The 21,296-nt window shown below is 36.3% G+C and overlaps 4 protein-coding genes, 1 long non-coding RNA gene and 1 pseudogene across 7 annotated transcripts; 4 read left to right on the forward strand and 2 right to left on the reverse strand.

The window, feature by feature from the left end:
- Window positions 6,183–8,115, forward strand: LOC104709023 (protein LURP-one-related 15-like). The gene is made up of 3 exons (XM_010425687.2): window positions 6,183–6,692; window positions 6,840–7,067; window positions 7,769–8,115. The coding sequence occupies exons 1-3, from the start codon at window positions 6,402–6,404 to the stop codon at window positions 7,910–7,912; spliced, it is 663 nt and encodes a 220-aa protein (XP_010423989.1). The 5' UTR covers window positions 6,183–6,401; the 3' UTR covers window positions 7,913–8,115.
- LOC104709025 (target of Myb protein 1-like) lies at window positions 8,466–11,221 on the forward strand. Of its 2 annotated transcripts, XM_010425689.2 has the most exons (9): window positions 8,467–8,868; window positions 8,971–9,049; window positions 9,157–9,255; window positions 9,344–9,457; window positions 9,556–9,731; window positions 9,797–9,878; window positions 9,954–10,039; window positions 10,149–10,391; window positions 10,474–11,220. In XM_010425689.2, exons 1-9 carry the CDS (start codon window positions 8,630–8,632, stop codon window positions 11,105–11,107), a joined length of 1,752 nt encoding a protein of 583 aa, XP_010423991.1. In that variant the 5' UTR covers window positions 8,467–8,629; the 3' UTR covers window positions 11,108–11,220. The 2 variants fall into 2 exon arrangements, with proteins under 2 accessions (XP_010423990.1, XP_010423991.1); XM_010425688.2 differs by having other exon boundaries at window positions 8,466–8,868; window positions 9,797–10,039; window positions 10,474–11,221.
- Window positions 11,191–11,821, reverse strand: LOC109126068. Its single transcript, XR_002033136.1, has 2 exons — window positions 11,507–11,821; window positions 11,191–11,228 (listed from the first exon to the last, which is right to left on the reverse strand). It is a non-coding gene; the product is annotated as an uncharacterized LOC109126068 (long non-coding RNA).
- LOC104709026 lies at window positions 12,291–13,337 on the reverse strand (annotated as a pseudogene).
- Window positions 14,713–16,553, forward strand: LOC104709027 (prosaposin). 2 transcript variants are annotated; one of them, XM_010425691.2, is made up of 6 exons: window positions 14,713–14,909; window positions 15,098–15,247; window positions 15,450–15,601; window positions 15,693–15,884; window positions 16,001–16,060; window positions 16,179–16,553. In XM_010425691.2, the coding sequence occupies exons 2-6, from the start codon at window positions 15,133–15,135 to the stop codon at window positions 16,338–16,340; spliced, it is 681 nt and encodes a 226-aa protein (XP_010423993.1). In that variant the 5' UTR covers window positions 14,713–14,909; window positions 15,098–15,132; the 3' UTR covers window positions 16,341–16,553. The 2 variants fall into 2 exon arrangements, with proteins under 2 accessions (XP_010423993.1, XP_010423994.1); XM_010425692.2 differs by having other exon boundaries at window positions 14,715–14,909; window positions 15,142–15,247.
- LOC104709028 (CBL-interacting serine/threonine-protein kinase 15-like) lies at window positions 17,470–20,063 on the forward strand. Its single transcript, XM_010425693.2, has 2 exons — window positions 17,470–17,642; window positions 18,109–20,063. Exon 2 carries the CDS (start codon window positions 18,558–18,560, stop codon window positions 19,839–19,841), a length of 1,284 nt encoding a protein of 427 aa, XP_010423995.1. The 5' UTR covers window positions 17,470–17,642; window positions 18,109–18,557; the 3' UTR covers window positions 19,842–20,063.

Consider the following 21,296-nt stretch of genomic DNA (forward strand, 5'->3'; position numbering starts at 1 on the left):
AAAAAAAAAAAAAAAAAAAAAAACCTATACACACACTTCTAATGCATGGATAGTCGTCTGGTTTAATAGAAGCTTTTTTTTTTTTTTGAGAAAGTAATAGAAGCTACATATAGATTCCAAAAGAAATAAATATATACTGCATGTATTGTTGTTTAACGGCCTGCTGCTTATATTCTCGAGGGTATCTTACACTAGTATTGCGTATCTCATATTAACAGTATTTATACATCTATATATACACGGTCACATATCACTATCTATATATATTCAGGTCCATGCAACGCAATAAAAACTTTTGAAAATCGAGTCATTGTTGAATGTGTGCTCATAGGCTGTTAAAGATTTCTCATGATCTCTTGACGGGGACTTGTATTTCAGTCACTACATCCCATCTGTGTTTACAATTCACATCCTTTTTTTTCCTTGATAAAATGAAAACAAAAAATGTGTTTAAGAAAAGCTAAAGTGAATTAATCCTCATGGTCATAGACTATTCGTTGATCGAAAGAAGATAATTAGTTGATTTGGAAATTATAATTAATGAGAAACATGAATTTTCCTTAATTATATCAAGTCTTTATTAAATAATTAAATTAAATTAATCTTAGCCTACCAGGTTTGACAAAATTAATTAACAAAAACTGATAATTATCAATAGCTCTTTTTTTTTGTGAAATATCAATATATAGCTCTTTATCTATGTAAAAAAAATAGGGTGAAAAAAACATACAAAAATTATGTCGAATGATATGTACATGTGCTTGCATAATTTTGGTGGTTGTTCGGATTCTGCATCCAGTTTTCATGATCATTGAGGTTTGGCCATTCCTGCAAAAAATAAACATTTTTGTTAAATACGTTTTTTTTTTTGGTTTGGCTGAACATATTACCATTTTCTTTAATTTTTTAGATCATAAGATATTCGGAACACCTATATAGAGATCAGAGTGATTATGACTATTGAAATACATATTTTAAATTTCACTATTGAAATAACTGATGAACCTATAATAGATATATAAACAACCAAAATTTTAATTAATCGGAATTATATAATGGATGTTAACTCTTTTTTTTTTTTTTTTTTTAGTTNTTAGAGCAATCAAAACAATTTTTTGAATACATATCTTTATTATGAGAAAAAGAAGAAGAAAAACAAAAGTTGACCTGACTTGGGCAAGTCATGAATGGTGAACCTAGACCTTCGATACAAATTCCTATATAAAGATAAAGCATTGAAAATTAGGGGTAAAGAATAGGAAAAGAGAAATTTAAACGCACAAATAAACTGTTTGAAGACAAGAGAAGCATCTCAATGATTTTCACGAGATAGGACCTAGAATTTGGAAGTGGACTTTGATCGAGACTTTATAATAGGGTGGGCAATTTTCAGTCCCACATTGTCGTTTCTCATTCCTCACCAATATACTGTATTTTATGGAAATTAAGCCAAAATTACCTGACAATTATATTCATTACTATTATCGCCAAAAATAAAATTAGTAAGTAGTACTATATATGCAATAACATCTACTACAAGCTCCCAAAAAAAAATTAATATGGTCCCAACGTAATGTTATACAGTTAGAATTGAATTAAATGTATGCAACAAACAATGGTAGCTGAGGGTATATTATATATAACCAACCCAAAAGAATAGTTATCCATGAAACAAATATTGACAAAAAATGTATATATGTGTATATATGAGATATAAAGAAAATACTATCACCTATGTGTATATATGGAATGGAAGAAGGGAAAAATAGCAAAGTTGGTTCAAATACATTCTTCTTTGTTACCGCCAAAACTAGCTTTGGCCATATAGGCTCTCAATGGTTTCACTAACTAAGATCGTTTGCAAACGAACCGCTGCTATGATCACTAATCAACATCTTTTTTGAAAATAGCGGTTGATCATCTTGGTTGGAAAAGATGGTTACACCTTATTTTTGGTGGTTGCAAACACCAACTTGAATCATTCTAGTAAACCCACGTTTGGTGAATTTTCAAAGTTACACAACTTTTTTTTTGGCATTTTGTTTTTTGTTTTTGGTGTAAAATAACAAATATTGTTGGAATTATACGAGTCTCAGATAACAAAGGTGAATTACATTGCAAATAATTTAAAACCCCCACAACAGTAATGATAAGAGAAAATTAATGATAAGAGAAAAATTTTATTAAAATTTCTTATTATGAATTAGATAATGATTTCATTTTTTAAAGTTTTTAGAATAAATTTCATTTTTATAATTTATTACAAATTTTTAAATAATTTATGATATTTTACCAGTATAATCTATTATCATAATGACAAAACTAATTATTTAGCACTTTAACGTTTTTAATTTAATTATGTTCATATATCTTATCATAAATTAAAAAATAATTTATTACTCTAATTTTCTATTTTCCAACTAAATTAATTTAATTTTTTATTATTTATTAAAATTTATACTATTCAACCGCTACAATATTACCAATCAAACTAAATACTCGACCGCTCTTTTCAATCGTACAATCTTTTCTATCCGCTATCTTTAACCGCTCTCTTTTCAACCATTTTTTTTTCAACCGCTCAAAATTTTCTAACTGCCTCGTTTAAACGTGGTCACCAATCAAAGCCATAGTTATAATTTAACATTATTATGTCAATTAAAAAAATTTGAACAATATAAAATATGGAACGGAAGAAAATTGATCAAAAATATAAATATTTTACATTGAAAATATACCAAATTAGAAGTAAAATAAACGCTTAGTTTGCAAAAAAAAAAGTGATTAGTTAGATGAAACAGATAAAGAAAAAGGAAATGGATTTGATATAATAATAATTACGACAGCATGATTCTCTCAAGTCCTACCTTAATGTCGAAAAAAGAAAAGTCATTGAGCTGTCGGATGGTACTCTTTAATGATTTCACCAGAAATATTTCTCTACAAATAGAGAAAAATTAAAATCTCTATCGTTTTATTTCGTGTGCAAAAATTAAAATCTCTACTTAATTCCAGTTTTAACCTCACTTTTTTTTTTTCAATAAACGATTGGCTGCAAATTAGTTCAAAACATGTACTAACTATCAAAAGAAACCTCATATAGTAATTGACGTTTACATACGAATATACGGAGGGGATTAATAGTCTTGACATCTTGTGGTTCTCAAGAACATTGTTTTAAAACTGCGTGTATATATATATATATATATGCAAACAAACACACACACTCACTTTCTTTAATATATACGTGTATACGCAAACATACACACTTTCTTTTGGGGGTTTTGGGTAGCATGTTCATGGGTCAGCATGCCATGTCTCCATTATCTTTTTGATGTATATTTAGATTTTTATTATGATAAATTCAAAAATAAATGCTGTTATCTGTTAATTAGAATAACAACAAAAGTAAATGGTAAATGATCAATTTTGGAATCACGGTGTCAAATATAAAACCTAGCTACAAGATATGCATAATAGTTGAAGAGAGTTTTAGTGTCATGTAGGTATATAAAAAAAATCTAGTGTCACAACTCACACATGACACAACACACACGCACAAACGAATACGCGAAAACAAAAACGTATTTTTCTATGCACCCTTAGCTAAATAAATTTGGGCAATTAAAATTAATTAATCAATATTTCCGTTTGCTATAAATGAGAAACCACTTGGTACATTTACTTGACTCTCTCTCTCTCTCTCTCTCTCCATCTCTCTCTCTTTCTCTTTCTCTTTCACTCTCCCTCTCTCATCCTGGTCTCTCTCTCTCTCTCTCTTTCTCTCTCACTCTCTCTCATCCTGGTATCTGTCTCGCTCATCCCGGCCTTAGTTGTTCTGTGGTAGGAGAGATAGGAGTGAATGATGAAGGTGTGTGCTGAGCAAGATGGAGAAGCAGGGCACGTGCATTACTAGCTCATCTCGTTTGCATAAATATATATATATACAAACCTCCAAATGTATGTATGTATGTATATACATACGTACGGAAATATGTGTGGAGTGTGATAGTGAATGAGTTAGTTCTTCATGTGCCCATCTTCCCCATCATGACCATTTCACCTTGATAACGTTGGCGACGATGATTCCAGTGTTAGTCATTTAGTAGTACTGACGCACGTGGGACTGGTTTTGTATCTTTAAACACACACGTGTGTTTGTGTACGAGCTAGAGATTGCTTATTTTGCGAGGAAGTAGATCGAAACCCTGCAAAAGTACCTATTATACGTACCTACGCAAGGGAAGCTTGGTCTTTGGAAATAGGATCAGGTAGGTAACAAAATTATATGTAGATAATTAATTATATACTGTACTATATATATATATATATTCACGCATCTTGATTAGATTCACTTATATAATAGTAAGTTGTTCAAAAACCGTATATGTGTCATTTCATAATGAATATATACTTTCGGTTTTTAGATAAGCTAATTAAGAGATCCGACGACTATTCAAGTATTTTTCTTTTAAATGGAAATTTACAATAAGATATAGGATGCAGCTAATTCTTCTAGGGTATGTTGTCCCTATAAAGAGTACATACCGAGTAAAAGATAAGTAAATTAATTGATTAGTGGAGCATGAGTCCAAAGAAATTTTTAAGTAAAGATTATGCAATTGCACTTGCTGGTTTCGTTTGCTCTTTTATTTTCCGTCCACGCGCGTGTTTACAATAACAACCATATATTATATAAATATATATATATATATGATTCGAATGATATGATAGTTTTTTTTTGGGTTAAACAACTTACAAACACACGATACAAAAATACACTTTCAAGGCGTGATACCACTTCTATCTTTCTTTATTTTTTAATTGTCTAATAAGTGTTTTTTTCCTTTGACGTCTCGTCTAATTATAAAGTTTTTTTTTTTTGTTGTTGTCGTCAAACTCTAAGAATAAGTTTATATATCAATTATAACACATTATTGACAACACTTACAAACTATTATTATGCTATTCAATTGTTATTTCGTTGTTTTGTCAAACAGTTTTATAATGTAATTATAAGTATGTTTTTGAAATGTATGCTTGATTAAAGGATCTTTTAAGTCGTACTTATAATAACTTTTTGGATTCTACTAATTAAGATCCCTTCTCCAGTTCTCCGCAATGTATCATCTGCATTTTTCAGATCTAGATTAACGTTTTCGAGACATTTATTATTACCTTTTTTTTAGCATACTAGCATAGCAGTATTGTTTAGCAGAATTAAGAACATTCATGTGATATCGTGATGATTTTACTTTCCAACAAAAAAATGAAGAAGATAAGTTAGCTTATCTTTTAGATAATGTTTTTTTTTTCTAGACAACGAAAATTTCCTTTCAGAACCACATATTCTAATAAAAGTCTAAATTGGGCCAATACATCTTCCTAGGCCATATACTGGGCTTTACTAATGCTATCAGTGGAGTCGATCTGAACAAGTGTTAGGCCTTAAAGTACTCTGTATGTGGACATTAGATATATATATATATATATATCTTGATTTAGTAATGATAAACATACGAATAAATTCGATCAGACAAAGAGCTGTATTATGATTCGTATTGGGTGGTTGGTTTAGTAGTTGGGAAATTTATTTATTCTGGAGACCACCATTACAATTGGAGTCTTTTCAATGTGATTTCAATTCTATACGTACTTGGAAATTAGTATGAGATATTTTTCTTCTCCGTTGTAGAAAAATATATATTAATACAATATTGTAAATTAGATAATAAAACCATATATGACTGGAGTTAGTCTAACGGTACGTATTGATATTGCCAAGCCATCATGTACAATTGATCAGGTTACGAATTCGAATTGTGCATATAATAGGAGTGGTGGTAGACAACAAAATAAAGTGAAATAAGATTTAAATGTTGGGTGATAGCAAAACTGTATTAAAAAGAGACCAAATTGAGACGTAGCGTCGGTGTTCGAAACATGTTTAGTTACGTTGAAATCAAAATGTATTCCCGTATTGAGGTGTTACTTACATAACGCGTCTTCAGATTTGAACCGAGTTAAAATAAATTTTGACAAAAGACAATAATAAAGGAAAATAACCTTTGAATTTCTTTATCTTATACAAAAAGGAAACTTTTTTCTTGGAATCTAAGGAAGAACAAAAAAAGAAACCAAAAGTTTATGCTATTCAAAGAGAAAAGTCAACATATTCGATCCAGATATTTTATCTTTTCATAAATTATATAAGACCCCTTTCGTAAACTTATCCTCACGAAGCGGCCGCATAACCCAGACCCAAAAACAACAAAAAGAGAGAGAGAAAAAAAAAGAACATATTTTCGAAGCAAATTAAAGGGAAGCAAGTCAATTAGGCAAAACAAAGATATACCTACCGAGAGAGTACTGTAATCCGATTTGGAGAAAGAAAGCAAAGAATGGAGCAGCAGCAGCCTTATGTGTACGCTTACCCACAAGGCACGGGCCCTTCGGCTCCTCCTCCGCCAGGACCCCAAGCCGGAGTGATAGTGGATCCGAGGTACTGCGCGCCTTACCCTGTAGATCTGACCATCGTACGGAAGATGATGACGTTAACGGACGGTAACTTCGCTATAACGGACGTTAACGGGAACCTGTTGTTCAAGGTGAAGGAACCTGTGTTTGGTCTTCACGACAAGAGGATCCTGCTCGATGCTTCTGGAACTCCGGTCGTGACTTTGAGAGAGAAGGTCAAACCCCATTCGTTTTTTCCTTTCTCTGGTTTTTTCAAAGAAAAAAGAAAACATTGAATTGAAGGAGCACATGTAGTATAGTAACCCTACCCTATATAGTAGAAGATAAACTCCGATACTAATTAAACGAAGATTTTTTTGCAGATGGTGAGCATGCATGACAGGTGGCAAGTGTTTAGAGGAGGGAGTACGGAGCAGCGTGATCTGCTGTACACGGTGAAAAGATCGTCGATGCTTCAGCTAAAGACCAAACTAGATGTGTTTTTGGGACACAACAAGGAGGAGAAGAGGTGTGATTACAGGGTCAAAGGGAGTTGGCTGGAGCGTTCTTGTGTTGTTTACGCCGGCGAATCTGACGCCATTGTTGCCCAAGTAAAAACACTAATTATTTAATTAACACTCCCTCTCTCTTTATTTCCTTTCATTAGATAAAAAATCATTATTACTACTTTAATAGTACACTTGTGGAGGACCCATCTCAGCAGCAGNGTAACCCTATATATATATAGAAGATTGTTACCAAAAAAAAATATATATATATATATAGAAGATTACTCCGATTCTAAATTATTAAGAAGATTTTTTTGTTGCAGATGGTGAGCATGCATGACAGGTGGCAAGTGTTTAGAGGAGGGAGTACGGAGCAGCGTGATCTGCTGTACACGGTGAAAAGATCGTCGATGCTTCAGCTAAAGACCAAACTAGATGTGTTTTTGGGACACAACAAGGAGGAGAAGAGGTGTGATTACAGGGTCAAAGGGAGTTGGCTGGAGCGTTCTTGTGTTGTTTACGCCGGCGAATCTGACGCCATTGTTGCCCAAGTAAAAACACTAATTATTTTAATTAACTCTCTCTCTCTCTCTCTCTTTATTTCCTTTCCTTTAAATAAAAATCATTATTACTACTTTAGTAGTACTTGTGGAGGACCCATCTCAGCAGCAGTTTGTGCATCTCATCATGATCATCATCACAATGCATGTCTCATTAATTAATGGAAATAAATGTTTTTGGTGAATTAGTAGGGTATATTTATATACTTACTATTATTTATATGGTTTGGAATTGGATGGCAGATGCACAGGAAGCACACGGTGCAGAGCGTATTCTTGGGAAAAGACAATTTCTCGGTGACTGTTTATCCAAATGTTGATTATGCCTTCATTGCCTCTCTCGTTGTCATTCTCGATGACGTTAACCGTGAAGACCGAGCCGCCTGATCGATCCCCTTACCTCACGTCACGTTTGAAGAGGAGAGGGAACCTTTGTTTTTAGTATTTATAACTACGTATATGTTTTTGTATATGTAACGTATTCTCCTAAAACAAAACTAGGTGTTGTTTATTAAGCTTTGTTTGTGTGTGAGAGATCATCTCAGTTGTGTAATTTATCAATATAACTGCGCTTGTTCATGTTTTAATGATTACAACAACTACTTTGACATACTTTTCTACTCATAATATTCATATTTTTCAGTGTGTTTTTCTTTTTCACACAACATTTTTCATTGAAGGATACGTATTTTCACATAGTAAATGAAAATGATGATGCATGATGAGACGATCTATAGTATTAAAAAGGTACTACGTAACGTACGTACTAAACTACTAAGTAGTAGTAAGTAGTACTAACTAGTAAATACAGTTTATTAGGAAACGCTAAAAGCCAATCAAAAGTAAGCCCATCTCAAAAATTTAACGGCCCAAAGTCCATTTTATGAGAAAGCGGAACTTGCTGCTAAAAAGGCTCTCGCGACATATTTTTTTGACCGAAGAAAAATAAGAAATCCGAAAAGGCCACGTGACAGTAATTGCTGAAGGAGTGGGACCCGGTGTTACTGAGAGAAGAGAGAAGACGTGGCCAAAACAAAAGTGGAAAACAGATTTTGAACGGACACACGAATTTGTCGGAAAAAAGGCTCTGTTTCGTATTTCTCCATGTATATATGGCCGAGAGGAAGATTGGCTTTACCCGACGAAAATTCTACGTGGAATTTTTGGAAAATGAGGCCTTCATCTTCTTCTTCTTCTTCATCTTCATCATCATCCTCTAGTTCTCAATCGTTTAGGCTGTCTTCGGTGACAGTGGCTGTCGACAAAGCCACGAGCGAGCTTCTCCTCACTCCTGATTGGACCATCGTCATTGCCATCTGCGACTCCCTCAATTCTAATCGCTGGTAAGTTCAACCAATATATCTTCTCTCTGTTTTTTTATTATGATAGAACATTTCCAAAATGAATCTTCTTAAGGAGTGACTTTTTTCTTTTCTTTTCTGTAGGCAATGCAAAGATGCGATCAAAGCTGTCAAGAGAAGATTAAACCACAAGAGTTCTAAAGTACAATTACTCACTTTAACGGTACTCTTTTTTTCCTTCATGTACAGTATGATGAACCCCCTGTTACTTTGTGAATGTGATCTCTTCTCTCGGTTAACTTGTTACATATTTTACTACTAACATGATAGTTGTTGGAGGCAATGCTTAAAAACTGTGGGGACTTTGTTCATTCTCATATCGCTGAGAAACATCTTCTTGAAGATATGGTTAAGATTGTCAGGAAAAAGGTTGCTCTTGTCAACTTCTTTCTTTCTTTCTTTCTTTTTGGGATATATACTCTTAGTCAATCTTTGATATATGTGTTGTGTGTGAAAGGGTGATTTTGAAGTGAGGAACAGAATATTGATATTGTTGGATACTTGGAACGAAGCATTCAATGCAGTTGCTTGCAGACACCCTCACTACAATTGGGCCTTCCAAGAGCTTAAAGTAACACCCTCTTCCTTTTATTCCTTTTTCTTCTTCTTCTTTAGATTAGCCATATCCACTCTCATTCCTGTTTCTGTTTTATTCATTCTGATCTGCAGAGGTGTGGGGTGAAATTCCCACAACGTTCAAAAGAAGCACCCCTGATGCTTGCACCACCTCCACCTCCCCCGACTTCCACACAGTCTTCTTCTTCTTCTTCTTCTATGAACTTAATGTCCATTGGTTCGTTTCGAAGGCTTGATGAAACAATGGCTGCGGAAATTGAGAGCCTAAGGTTTCCTACTAATCTATTCAACATATAGCTAATAATGTTTTCACTAATGTTGATTAATGTTTCAGCTTATCAAGCCTTGAATCGATGAGAAATGTGATGGATCTTGTGAATGACATGGTTAAAGCCATGAATCCTTCTGATAAATCAGTAAGTGCAGAATTATATGCATCACTCCTCCCAATGATCGAATCTCTAACTAATCTGGTATTTCATCTTCCACAGGCCTTAAAAGATGAGCTAATAGTTGACCTAGTAGAGCAGTGCAGATCTAATCAGAAGAAATTAATCCAGATGCTCACCACAACTGCGTCTGTCTTCTCCACCTTTTTACCAAATCTTTTTCAGTTTTACTTGTTCCTTTTTTTTTTCTTCTTCTTACTAATAAAACATCTGTTCTTGCTTTCTTCTTCTTCACAGGGACGAGGATGTTTCGGCACGTGGTCTCGAGCTGAATGACTCTTTGCAGGTAGTGCTCGCGAGACACGACTCTATTGCCTCTGGTGTCTCTCTTCCAATGTTGCAGGCCCCAGAGACAAAGACCGGCGATGCTGCTGCTCTTAAGTCTGACTCGGACGAGTCTTCTTCATCATCCAGCAGTGAAAGTGAAACAGATGAGCGGGATGAGGATATTAAAGACGACTTTATGCAGTTAGCCAAAAGGTTAGACGTCATTCACTCACAAAACTCAACACACTAGTATTTGCGACTCACCAAGTAAAGTAGTGCATTCTGGAATTGACAGGCACGCTCTGTTAAATGCCGAACACATCGAGGAAGAAGAAGAAACATTGCTTCTAGGAAACACCAATGAAAACGCTGCAGAAATAGAAGCCAAGACACAGTGCAAAGAGCTAGCTTTATTCGGCACAACAACAACAACGGCAACAACCAAGTCAGAGCAGGACATTATTGAACTTCTCAGCCTAACTCTGTCAACAACTGCGCTGCCAACTCCACAAACGCAACCGCAAGAGCAGGCTCCACCGTTTTTTGCTGAAGATAATATTCTTATGAACAGCTACGTTGTCCCCTGGGCACAACAATCTCAGGGAGAACCACCGCAAGTCCCAAAAATGGCTCAGTTTGCTCCACCGGGGCCTCAGTTTCAGCCATGGATTCCGCAGCAGCAGCAGCAGCAACAACAAGCGTTTTCATACGGTTATCCTCAGCCACAATGGAGCAGTGTCCACCAAGTAAACAGTAATGAGCCAACAACATTGTGGAGTCAAGGAGGAGGCAATGAAAGTAAGATATTTGAGAGAAACTTGCAATACTCAAACTCCTTCCCGGCTAGAGCCGCGGGGACATCCGGTGCTGCTGTGGCTGGCAGCAGCAGAGACCCTATGTTCCTCCGTACAAATTATTTGAAGATCTAAACGTCTTCCGGAACGCAGATGGAGGCGTCTGGAGTAGCAAATGACCTTTCTTCTTTTTTATATCACTCTACTCAAGGGGGATATATCATAAATAGTTCCAAAAACTACTTCAAAAATTCTCCTATAAATTTACAATAAGACTTTTAGAAACAATATGATAAAAAAAAAAAAAAAAAAAANAAAAATAGAATTAAATCTCACAGAGAGATCTATAACTTTCTTTCTACCATTTACTTGTGCCGTTTACACTACGAAATAGGCCAATAATAAAAGAAAAACATACACACACGGGCCTTTGCAAAGCTTCGCTAGAAAAACTGAAAAAGTATTCTCGAAATCACATTCAGCAATGGTCCATTTAAATGAAAATATAGGAAATCAATTGCAACTATCACTCACTTGCTTCTTTCGGATCGAACTATCTTCCTCGCCGACGGAGGAGGATCTGGTGCTGCGTCTATAAAGATAAAACGAGCGACAGACAGAGTTCATCATAGTTTCAATTCAAGCAGCCTCGATTTACCGCCGGCGGCGACAACAGTCGCATCGTCTTCTACGCCGTTGCCGAAGAGCCTTCCCAGCAAAAAAAAAAAAAAAAAAGACAAAATCAGTTGTAATTTTAATTACGTGGGCCAATGGGCCTCGTTACAAACGGCCTTCCAACATTAATCTGTTGGAGCGGAATGAGTTTTCTACGCGCGCAATGGGGCAAAGTAAAGTACACGCTCCAATGGCAGCCGCCGACACCATCCTTAACTTTATTAACTCGCATAGTGTTTTTTTTTTTTTTAGTGTTAAAATTTTGTTTACGTGTTGCACAGTACTCATTCAAATGAGTATTGAAATATCTATCTCTCTAGTCTCTACGAGAGAAGAATTAAAGTAAGTTAAAATTTTGACTACAAAACCAGAGATGATATTGAAATATTTTCCACTGTCTGATCGTGGAAAACCAATCATAATCGACAAAAGTATCAATTAAATTACGAAGAAACAACCACCAAATGCTATTAAGTTTTTGCATGTGTTTCTTTGCTTGGAAGACAGCTTAATTTAACACAAAAGAAGCCTTGTTCAAACTCCACATTTGCAATTTACACGGAACCATAATCAAACAATATATATATATATAAAAGACTTTGGGCCAATACTTGTCAAAGTTTAAGTAATGCACTAAACCAGATGAATGCGACCAGTTACTAATTTATTAATCTTTCTGATCAATTACGTAACTGTGCCTTTCCTTTTTTAACAAGATGGATAAGCAATAGAAGATTTGGAGTCGCATTACCGACACAACTTAGATTAAATATTTCAATATTAATAATACGATATATGGAACACAAAATATATATATATATATTAAAGAAAAAGAAAAAGAGTATGTAAAATTTCCACGTTTTATTTTCCAAGTTTACAACCGGAAATTATGATCAGATGAAACATCTGCGGATTCCGAAGCAATTGGTGGATTGTGATCTACGAATGGGGTAGTGATCAGCAGCAGAAGAGTCGAAATATGAGAATCTTCGCATGGCCTTCCTTTCTGTTTGAATCTTGAACCGATCGTACTCATTCTCATCCATCAACACCCTCTCCGACATTGATGGTGGTGACCATGCCGACAGTTTCTTCACCTTGCTGTTATGCTCGCCCGACTGCCAGAAGAGCCTTGTCGGGATTAGTGCCAGGATTTTCTTGGTGGACTTTTTCGAACCGCGGCTGATTTGGTCGCCGGAGAAGGAGAAGTGGGACGGCGGAGGAGTGAGTGGTGGCAGAGCAGCTAGCTCAGATGAGGGGTGTTTGGGTGTGCCTGGATGAGATTCCCATTCAAATGGGACGGAACCGGCGGCTCCGTCGTAGTAGTAAATTCTAAAGGAAGGACAAGCTGATGCTGCCGCTGTCTCCGACGAAAAGCGTTGTTTAGTCGACGATAGCTTGCTGGAGAAGGTGGCTGTGTCTTGCTTTCTCACTGGCGGATCCCGCTCAGATCCACTGTTTGGCATTATGGCTTGGGAGAGTGCGAGAGAGAGAAAGAAAGAAATAAAGAAAGAAAGATAGATTTATGCATGAGACGTATGGAATGAATATCTATCAAGTATATATGGTGCCTAGTGTCTTTGGTACGGTTTTTACTTTTTGCCTTATTTTGTTTCGTTCTGGTTGGTGTCTATAGAAACTATATGATAAGCATAATGTAACATTGATGGAAATGAAATATTTATTCAATTGTACGGTTAAATAGGTCATGGTTACAATTTGTAAAGATATATTATAAAATTCAAAAATGTTGTGGTCCAAGCCTTTTAAGTACCGTGGCAGTAACCCACTCGATATGATAATGTTCAGAAACTTGTTTAGAGACCCTTATTGAGAGGCGCAGTAACCAACCACTCGATGCTACGAAAAGAAAAGAAAAGAAAAACTCACATATGAATGATGATGAGGAGGGCTAAAGACTCATGTACTGCAAGATATTTGTATCAAATGTATATAGCAATCACGTACAATTCATCCAATAAGAACATTTTTTTTTTTGGTAAACTCCAATAAGAACATTTACAACCCAAATAATAATTTCAACCCTTGTGCGCTTCTTTGTGTATAAGCAATGTATATTATTTAGAACATTTACAACCCAAATAATATACATTGCTTATACACAAAGAAGCGCACAAGGGTTGAAATTATGAAGAAAGGTGTGTGGTTATTAATTGGAGAAGCATTTAATTTATGTGGAGAGTAAAGGGGGCCATATTATATATAGCTGAAAACAATACACACATAAATTGAATAATTGTGGTTAAATTGGAAAGCAGCAGGATGTGTGACTAAATGAGCAACGACCCATGCATCTTACATGTGCTCCACGTACCACCGGGCATTGCTTTCCTCGATATACATACACCCCATGGTCGGTCCATTCTATTGCCATTCATTTCTTTCAGTATGTCATACTCATATATATATATATATATATATATATATATATATATATATATACCCCTCCCCCTCATTAATACGTTGCTTCAACATCCAAAACCTAGAAAAAAACATGAATTATTAGTTAGTTGTGTGAGTAAATTTGGATAAAGGTAACTTATACGTATGTATGTATGACAAAACAAACTTAGTCCTCATAATCAATAACCTTTTAAGAAAATAATAATGAAAGGTATACGGTACAATCTTGGGGATGGCATCCCGGCAGTGACCAAAGCAGTAGCTCAGCGAATACAGGTCAGATCATAGTCAATAATACTATTGAACGATTAAGGAGTACGTAGAGGAACTAGTAGAACATACATGATCTTGACAATATACGAACATGATGGCGATTTGAAAACGAGAGGAACAATAATGTTGTTTAGAGCGCTTGTATAGGTTTACCAAGTAATTCGTGTATCAAGAAAAAAAAATTGAACAAACAATTTTGTTTAGAGTTTGAAGGTAAATTAATTAATGGTGGAATTATTCTAGTTTAGCTACAGCAATTATATATATTGGCAGAAAAAAATTTTAAAAAGGAAAGGACCAATCATATATGTGTGTTAACTTACGACCAACTCTTGCTTTAAAAAAAAAGGAGAGCGCCGTGTAAATGTAAATATATCTATGTTTGAGGGCAAAAAACAAAGTAAGAAGAAGCATCGTCATTAATCGAAAGATCGATCGGGTTGCTCTCTCAGATATTATTAATCGATCAAATTGACCCAAAAAAAAAACAAACAAAAAAACAAAAAAAACATAACAACACATCTCTTTCTCTCGGCCAGAATCTCGTCGGAGGCCGTGTAAAAAGGTAAGCTCTTCTTCTTCTTCATCTCTCCCATGTTTTGTTTTTTTTTTTTTTTGTCATATCGAAAGATTCAGTCTATGGAGATGCTTTATTATTGTTAATAAGATTTGGTTATTAAGAAAACCTCTGCCATCTCTATATATATCTCTGTTTCGCGTTTTGAGAACCTGAATGAATGAATCATGTTGTAGACCTAAAAAGTTTGTTGTGGATCGGCCAAAATTGTATGTCTCAGATTCAGTTCATGGGTGGTGGAATCATGAGCGGTAGATCTGGAGTCATAGTCATCTTCTTCCTCTTGGGGTTGTCTTCTGCTACTAGAAACCCCATCATCCTTGTCGGTTCGTGCCTTTTTTCTTTTTTTTTTTCTTAATTCGTTAATCCGTTCATTTCAGATGTTGAATTCTAATTTTTTTTTTTTTTTTAATAAGCATTCATCATTCACAGATCCTAAGGCTACACCCATACGTAAACATACGTTTGTCTTTGATTTTAAATATCTAATCTAATAGAGTTGTTGCTATGTGTATATGATTGGTGCAGACTCTGCTCATGATGATGAGAACCAAGTTTGTGAACTGTGTGACAAATATGTTACCCTTGCCATTGACTACCTTCAAGATTACGACAATCAGAATGCTCTCCTTGAGGCCCTTCATCTCACCTGCTCTCAGATTCCTCCTCTCAAAAAACAGGTCTCTTTTTCCCCCATCTTTGAGTTTTTATTACTCTTTTTTCTTTCTTCTATATTAGTATTAACTTCAACTCTGCTGCTTTGTTATGCAGTGTCTCTCGATGGTGGATCATTATACCCAGCTTTTCTTCACACAAGTCTCTGTACTCAAATCAGACCAGATCTGCAAAAAGCTTAACCTCTGCCAAGCCCTTGTTGCTTCACAAGTCCATCAAGGAAACTGCGAGGCTTGCCGCCAGACTGTCTCTGAGGTTGTATCCAAACTCAAGGATCCTGAGACTAAGGTTTACATTTGCGCCCTTCCTTGTGCTACTATAACTTAGAATGAGAGAGAGAGATATTGCTACTGCTGCCTGATCTCATAAGACTTTTGGTTGTTGCCTTGTTGTTAATCTTGCAGCTGAAGATTATCCGCTTACTTCTCAAGGAGTGCAAGTCGCTAAACAATTACCAGGACAAGGTTAGCTAACTAAACAGAACTTTGATGTACAAACCACACATATATAAGCGAGTTTAGTTATTAAAAAAAAATAATGATGTGTGGTGTGTGTTGTTTAATGATGTATGGTACCGAACAGTGCAAGAAGATGGTGTTTGAATACGGGCCCCTGATGCTTGTGGATTTGGAGAAGTTTCTGGAAAAGAAAGACGTCTGCTCTATACTCCGCGTCTGTCCAAGTCCAGCCACCCAAGGTGTCTACATTCCTGCGCTGGAGGTTGAGCCATTGGCAGATTCGTAAAATCGGCACCTCTTGTTTTCCTTGTGAATTGATTCACACACGCCCATGCCAGCATCGATAAAGCTGATTTGGTGACTGATGATCATGTAAATTACTACTACTGATCAAAAATATATATATATATATAAACGTGATTCTTGTGTGCTTTGAAAAACGCTTAAGGCCCATTGTCCATTTTACATATAAGCTTTTTTGGCTAATAATTTTATTATACTTGGCCTTATTGAAATAGTTTCATGTCTCTGTTTCCCTAAGTTTCAAAACGTGTGCGTAGTAACCAAACCATATTCTTCTTCTCAAAAAAACTACTAAAACGTTACCCCGACCCGTTGTGGGTTGGTAGCAGCCAACCTGATTTTGATGTACCAGCCTACGTAACGGGTCCCAGAGACGAATGAATGTCAGACACGTGTAAAAGACAAGAGAGAAAGAGAGCAAGTTGACACGCCTGAGTCACCATATATCTCTTTTTTTTTAGAGTTTAAAAAAAGCTAGCAGCATTGGAGGAGGATATTCTGGCTTACGTGCCACCTCGTCACTATGTACATTATCAAGTTGAAGAATCTTTCATCAAAATTACTAAAAGGTAAATAAATCTGTTTGACTCATTTGGTTCAAAAGTCATAAATATATTATACAACTTATATAGTATACTATATTAGTATGTGAGTCATGATGAAGTAAAGACGATTTGTAACCTTATTTGTTTATCTTATAAAAAAAAAAAAAAACATTTGTTAGGAAAGGAGATTATGTTGAAAACGATACTACAGTAAATGCATATCTCGTGAGCTGGCAAAATTAAAAACAAACAAAAAAAAAGTGTTTGGTGGCAAAAGGTAGCTAATGATGAAAGATAAGAAGAAGAAGAAGTGATAAGTTATAATATTAGCAGTAATTAAACGGAAAAACACACAATTAACCAACCAATAAGCAATTTGCAGACATCAAAAGATGACAAAAAAAAAACGGGTTAGTCCAAAAAGGAAAACAGGTTCCGACCAAAAAAAAAAAGGAAAACAGGTTGGCTCTTCTGTTTCGTTTTAATTAGAAAAAAAAATGAATTTTTACTAAGAATGGCATTTTCGCAAATCCTCCCTTAGTCTGCCAGCCAGCCAACTTGGGGGTTTTGTTCGGCTGCCTTGGTCCTACTATTGTTCTTGTAGTAGTATATATATAGAGAGAGAGGAGGAAGAGAGGGTTTCGTAATCGTCGTCTCTTTTTTCTATTGTCTCTCTCTCTCTCTCTCCCGCATACAACAAAACTTGTCCGCAGCCCCCGCTCGCTCTTATCAAATTTGAGGTAAATTCTTCTTCTACTTGGGAGATTTCGATGCTCTATCTATCGATCTATCTATTCTTGCTTTCTCCTCCTATTGGATCTATTATATTATTATCTCCTGACTCCCTCCGTGACGGAGAAAACCAAATCTGAAGTTAGAAAAAAAAAAAAAAAAAAAAANAGAGGTTGTTTTGTATCTCTGGATCTGTTTGTTTGTTTATATTCTCTCGTTCATAGATGTCCATCTCTCTACTCAATTAGATCATTTACTCTATCGGCTTTGCATCTCTCTGTTTAGGCGGGTATTAGAAGATTGCGACTTTCCTCTGTTTTTTTTTTTCATTCCCAATCCAACAAACCGTGTTGGGGGTTTGGTGGAATTATTGTTTTTTTTTTCTTTCTTTCTCATAAGTGTTTGAAAATTTCATTTGTTTGATTGCTCTCTCTCTCTCTCTCTCTCTCTCTCTCTCTATTATATTTTTTTCAGGAGGTTTGTTTTGTGTAATTAAGGAAGAGTGTGGCAAGCCAAATTACGGATCCAGGGAATGCAGAAACATGTATTTGAAAGCTGAACACAAGTGCTCTCCCACCATCTCTTACATCCCTTCTCCCTTTGGGCCCTTGTCCTCCTCGCTCCTCTTCCCTCATGACACCCGCTTCCTAAACCCTGGTTCCACCACCCTTCTCCCCTGGTTCCATCCCTCCTCCTCCTCTTCTCAGAATGCTAGAAAAAACGCCACTTGGAAGCATGATCTCTGCGAAGACGGTTGATCCTCCTCTTCTCGCCTCCTCCTCCTCCTGAGTCCTCCTGAGTTCATCATCGTACATTTTTTCTTTTTATGTTGTCAGCATTTTAGTATATTCTAGGGTTTTCTTTTTAAAAAAAATTAATATAGTCTACTAGCTAGTCTAGTCTGTGAGTGAGAGAGAGAGTCAATGGAGAAGAAAGGGTCTGTGCTGATGCTCCGTTACGAGGTGGGCAAGTTTCTTGGTCAGGGTACCTTTGCTAAGGTGTACCATGCCAGGCATTTGAAATCTGGTGATAGTGTTGCTATTAAGGTCATCGACAAAGAAAGAATCCTCAAAGTTGGTATGACCGAGCAGATTAAGCGTGAGATCTCTGTCATGCGTCTCCTTAGCCATCCTAACATCGTCGAGCTCCATGAAGTCATGGCCACTAAATCTAAAATCTACTTCGTCATGGACCACGTCAAGGGAGGTGAGCTCTTCAACAAAGTCTCTGCCGGGAAGCTGAGCGAAAACGTTGCAAGAAGCTACTTTCAACAACTTGTACGCGCTGTCAACTACTGTCACAGCCGTGGAGTATGCCACAGGGACTTGAAGCCCGAGAATCTCTTGTTGGACGAGGATGGGAGTCTTAAGGTCTCTGATTTTGGTCTCAGCGCTCTTGCCGACTCTAGAAGGCAGGATGGGTTGCTTCACACCACGTGCGGCACCCCTGCATATGTTGCACCTGAGGTGATAAGCAGGAAAGGCTATGATGGTTTCAAAGCCGATGTCTGGTCCTGTGGAGTCATACTGTTCGTCTTGCTCGCCGGTTATCTCCCGTTCCGTGATTCCAATCTGATGGAGCTGTACAAGAAGATTGGCAAAGCCGAGGTCAAGTTCCCAAACTGGTTTGCTCCTGGGGCAAAGAGATTGCTCAAGAGGATCTTGGATCCCAACTCCAACACCAGAGTATCAACTGAAGAGATAATGAAGAGCTCCTGGTTCCGGAAAGGCCTGCAGCAAGAGCAGAAGAAAGGATCGGTTGATGAAGATGACGTTGACGTTGACGTTGACGCAGAGGCAGAGGCAAACGCTAACGCAAGTGCAGAGAAGGAAAAGAAGCGGTGTATCAACCTGAACGCGTTTGAGATAATATCGCTGTCGACGGGGTTTGATCTCTCGGGGCTGTTCGAGGAGGGAGAGGAGAAGGAGGAGATGAGGTTTACAACGAACAGAGAGGCGTCTGAGATAACAGAGAAGCTGGTGGAGATAGGGAAGGAGCTCAAGATGAAAGTGAGGACGAAGGAACAAGGATGGAAGGTGAAGATGGCGGCTGAGGCTGCAGGGGTGGAAGCGGAGGTGTTTGAGATAGCGCCGAGCTTTCACATGGTGGTTTTGAAGAAGGGCGATGGAGAGACCGCGGAGTATAAGAGAGTCATGAAGGAGAGCATAAGGCCGGCTTTGATCGACATTGCATTGGCTTGGCACTGAAGAAGCATATAGTACTATTCTTTTTCTGTGTGTTCTTTTTAAATATTGTTGTTTTACCAAAAAGTGTTTGTCTAGTTTATGTATTTTTCTCTCGAGTCTCGTCTTTAAGACGTGGTGTTTCTTGTGTTCGAGGAGGCGTGTCTGTGTAATAATAATGATGAACTCATGACATATGTATGAGGAAGGACCAGTTAATTAAGTAGTTTTGAGATTATATGTGTATGCGGACTGAGGGAAAATAAATAAATAAATCTAAGACTTTCGTTTCGAATTATTTTCTTTGTAAAACAAAATGGAACATTTAAATTGCCACATTATTTGTTAAAGATCATGTGTTCATATATGGGTTGGAAAATGTGTTTGATGGTTGGATGATTCTGATTGGCCCGATTCGTAAAACAACGACCCGGAAGGAACAAGCTCAATGAATTTACGGCCTCCAATGAATCACGCTCGGCCCATAATCGGATGGATGGATACACCAACCATACTTTTATCAGTTGGTCAAATCAAAAATCATAGATGAGTGCAGCAGAGTCAATTTTCTAGGTGTCTTGCTTAATCCGGTTCCTACTATTCAGTGGGCCAACAAATTGGATTGAAAGAGAGAGAGATCCAAAGGAAACCACCACCCACTTTTTAAGTAAGAAGACTCTTGCCTTTGGGTGTTTCCTACTTTTCTACACAGCAGTTATGTTTTCTTTTTCTCATGTCGACATGTTAATTACATATAACACCCACAATTAAGTAGTTAATTAATCATAACTGCTAAAGTTGAATTATTGAATAATGGATTCAAAGTGGATACCCCCGGAAAAGAAATTATTGATGAGTGAATTATTGGTGTATACTATATGAACACCACATGTATGCGATAGGATTAATGTTAAAGTCCACCAGCTATAAATTAAAATAGTATTCACAAATGATGTGATGAGGACAGGCTCTCTACTTATCAAAAAAAAAAAAAAGGTGAAAATGTAGTTCATGGCTCAAATATGCACAGTTGGCTTTCACCTATTGACGTCCTTGTACTTGCAATCTCACAGCAGTTACCAGTTTTCAAAACTAACTTTTTATTCAAAAGGTGAATGTGTATGTATAAAAAAATGAGTGGTGGATATAAAATAGCAAATCAAAAAGCAATAAGTAAGAGTGTCTTATACACATAGCATACTTGACATCCGCGGTACGTTAGATCAGTGAAGGTTTTGTTGTTTGATCATCCATGGATGGGCAATGTACTCCAATGAGATCATTTTTATCTGTTTTTTTCCATTGATGTAAAATATAATAGTGATTACATAAGAAGAAAACATACTTATTACCAAATTATCCTTAAAAATAAGGATTTCATGGCTGAAATTATGTCAGAGATATATAATATACTCCGGGCAAAAAAAGAAAACAATTACAGATAGCCCGGGATATTATTTTACTTTTTTTTTTTTTTTT

This window comes from Camelina sativa, chromosome 8, assembly GCF_000633955.1.
Source record: "Camelina sativa cultivar DH55 chromosome 8, Cs, whole genome shotgun sequence".
Taxonomy (NCBI): domain Eukaryota; kingdom Viridiplantae; phylum Streptophyta; class Magnoliopsida; order Brassicales; family Brassicaceae; genus Camelina; species Camelina sativa.

What these genes read in the sequence shown, in the direction of transcription:
- LOC104709023 (XM_010425687.2), top strand. Translation starts at nt 6,402, where the DNA reads ATGGAGCAGCAGCAGCCTTATGTGTACGCTTACCCACAAGGCACGGGC. An exon ending in TCGTGACTTTGAGAGAGAAG is followed by an intron (nt 6,693 to 6,839) that starts GTCAAACCCCAT and finishes ATTTTTTTGCAG; the next exon opens with ATGGTGAGCATGCATGACAG. An exon ending in CTGACGCCATTGTTGCCCAA is followed by an intron (nt 7,068 to 7,768) that starts GTAAAAACACTA and finishes ATTGGATGGCAG; the next exon opens with ATGCACAGGAAGCACACGGT.
- LOC104709025 (XM_010425688.2), top strand. Translation starts at nt 8,630, where the DNA reads ATGTATATATGGCCGAGAGGAAGATTGGCTTTACCCGACGAAAATTCT. An exon ending in GGGCCTTCCAAGAGCTTAAA is followed by an intron (nt 9,458 to 9,555) that starts GTAACACCCTCT and finishes TCTGATCTGCAG; the next exon opens with AGGTGTGGGGTGAAATTCCC. An exon ending in GCGGAAATTGAGAGCCTAAG is followed by an intron (nt 9,732 to 9,796) that starts GTTTCCTACTAA and finishes TTAATGTTTCAG; the next exon opens with CTTATCAAGCCTTGAATCGA.
- LOC104709027 (XM_010425691.2), top strand. Translation starts at nt 15,133, where the DNA reads ATGTCTCAGATTCAGTTCATGGGTGGTGGAATCATGAGCGGTAGATCT. An exon ending in TTCCTCCTCTCAAAAAACAG is followed by an intron (nt 15,602 to 15,692) that starts GTCTCTTTTTCC and finishes TTTGTTATGCAG; the next exon opens with TGTCTCTCGATGGTGGATCA. An exon ending in TCAAGGATCCTGAGACTAAG is followed by an intron (nt 15,885 to 16,000) that starts GTTTACATTTGC and finishes TTAATCTTGCAG; the next exon opens with CTGAAGATTATCCGCTTACT.
- LOC104709028 (XM_010425693.2), top strand. Translation starts at nt 18,558, where the DNA reads ATGGAGAAGAAAGGGTCTGTGCTGATGCTCCGTTACGAGGTGGGCAAG.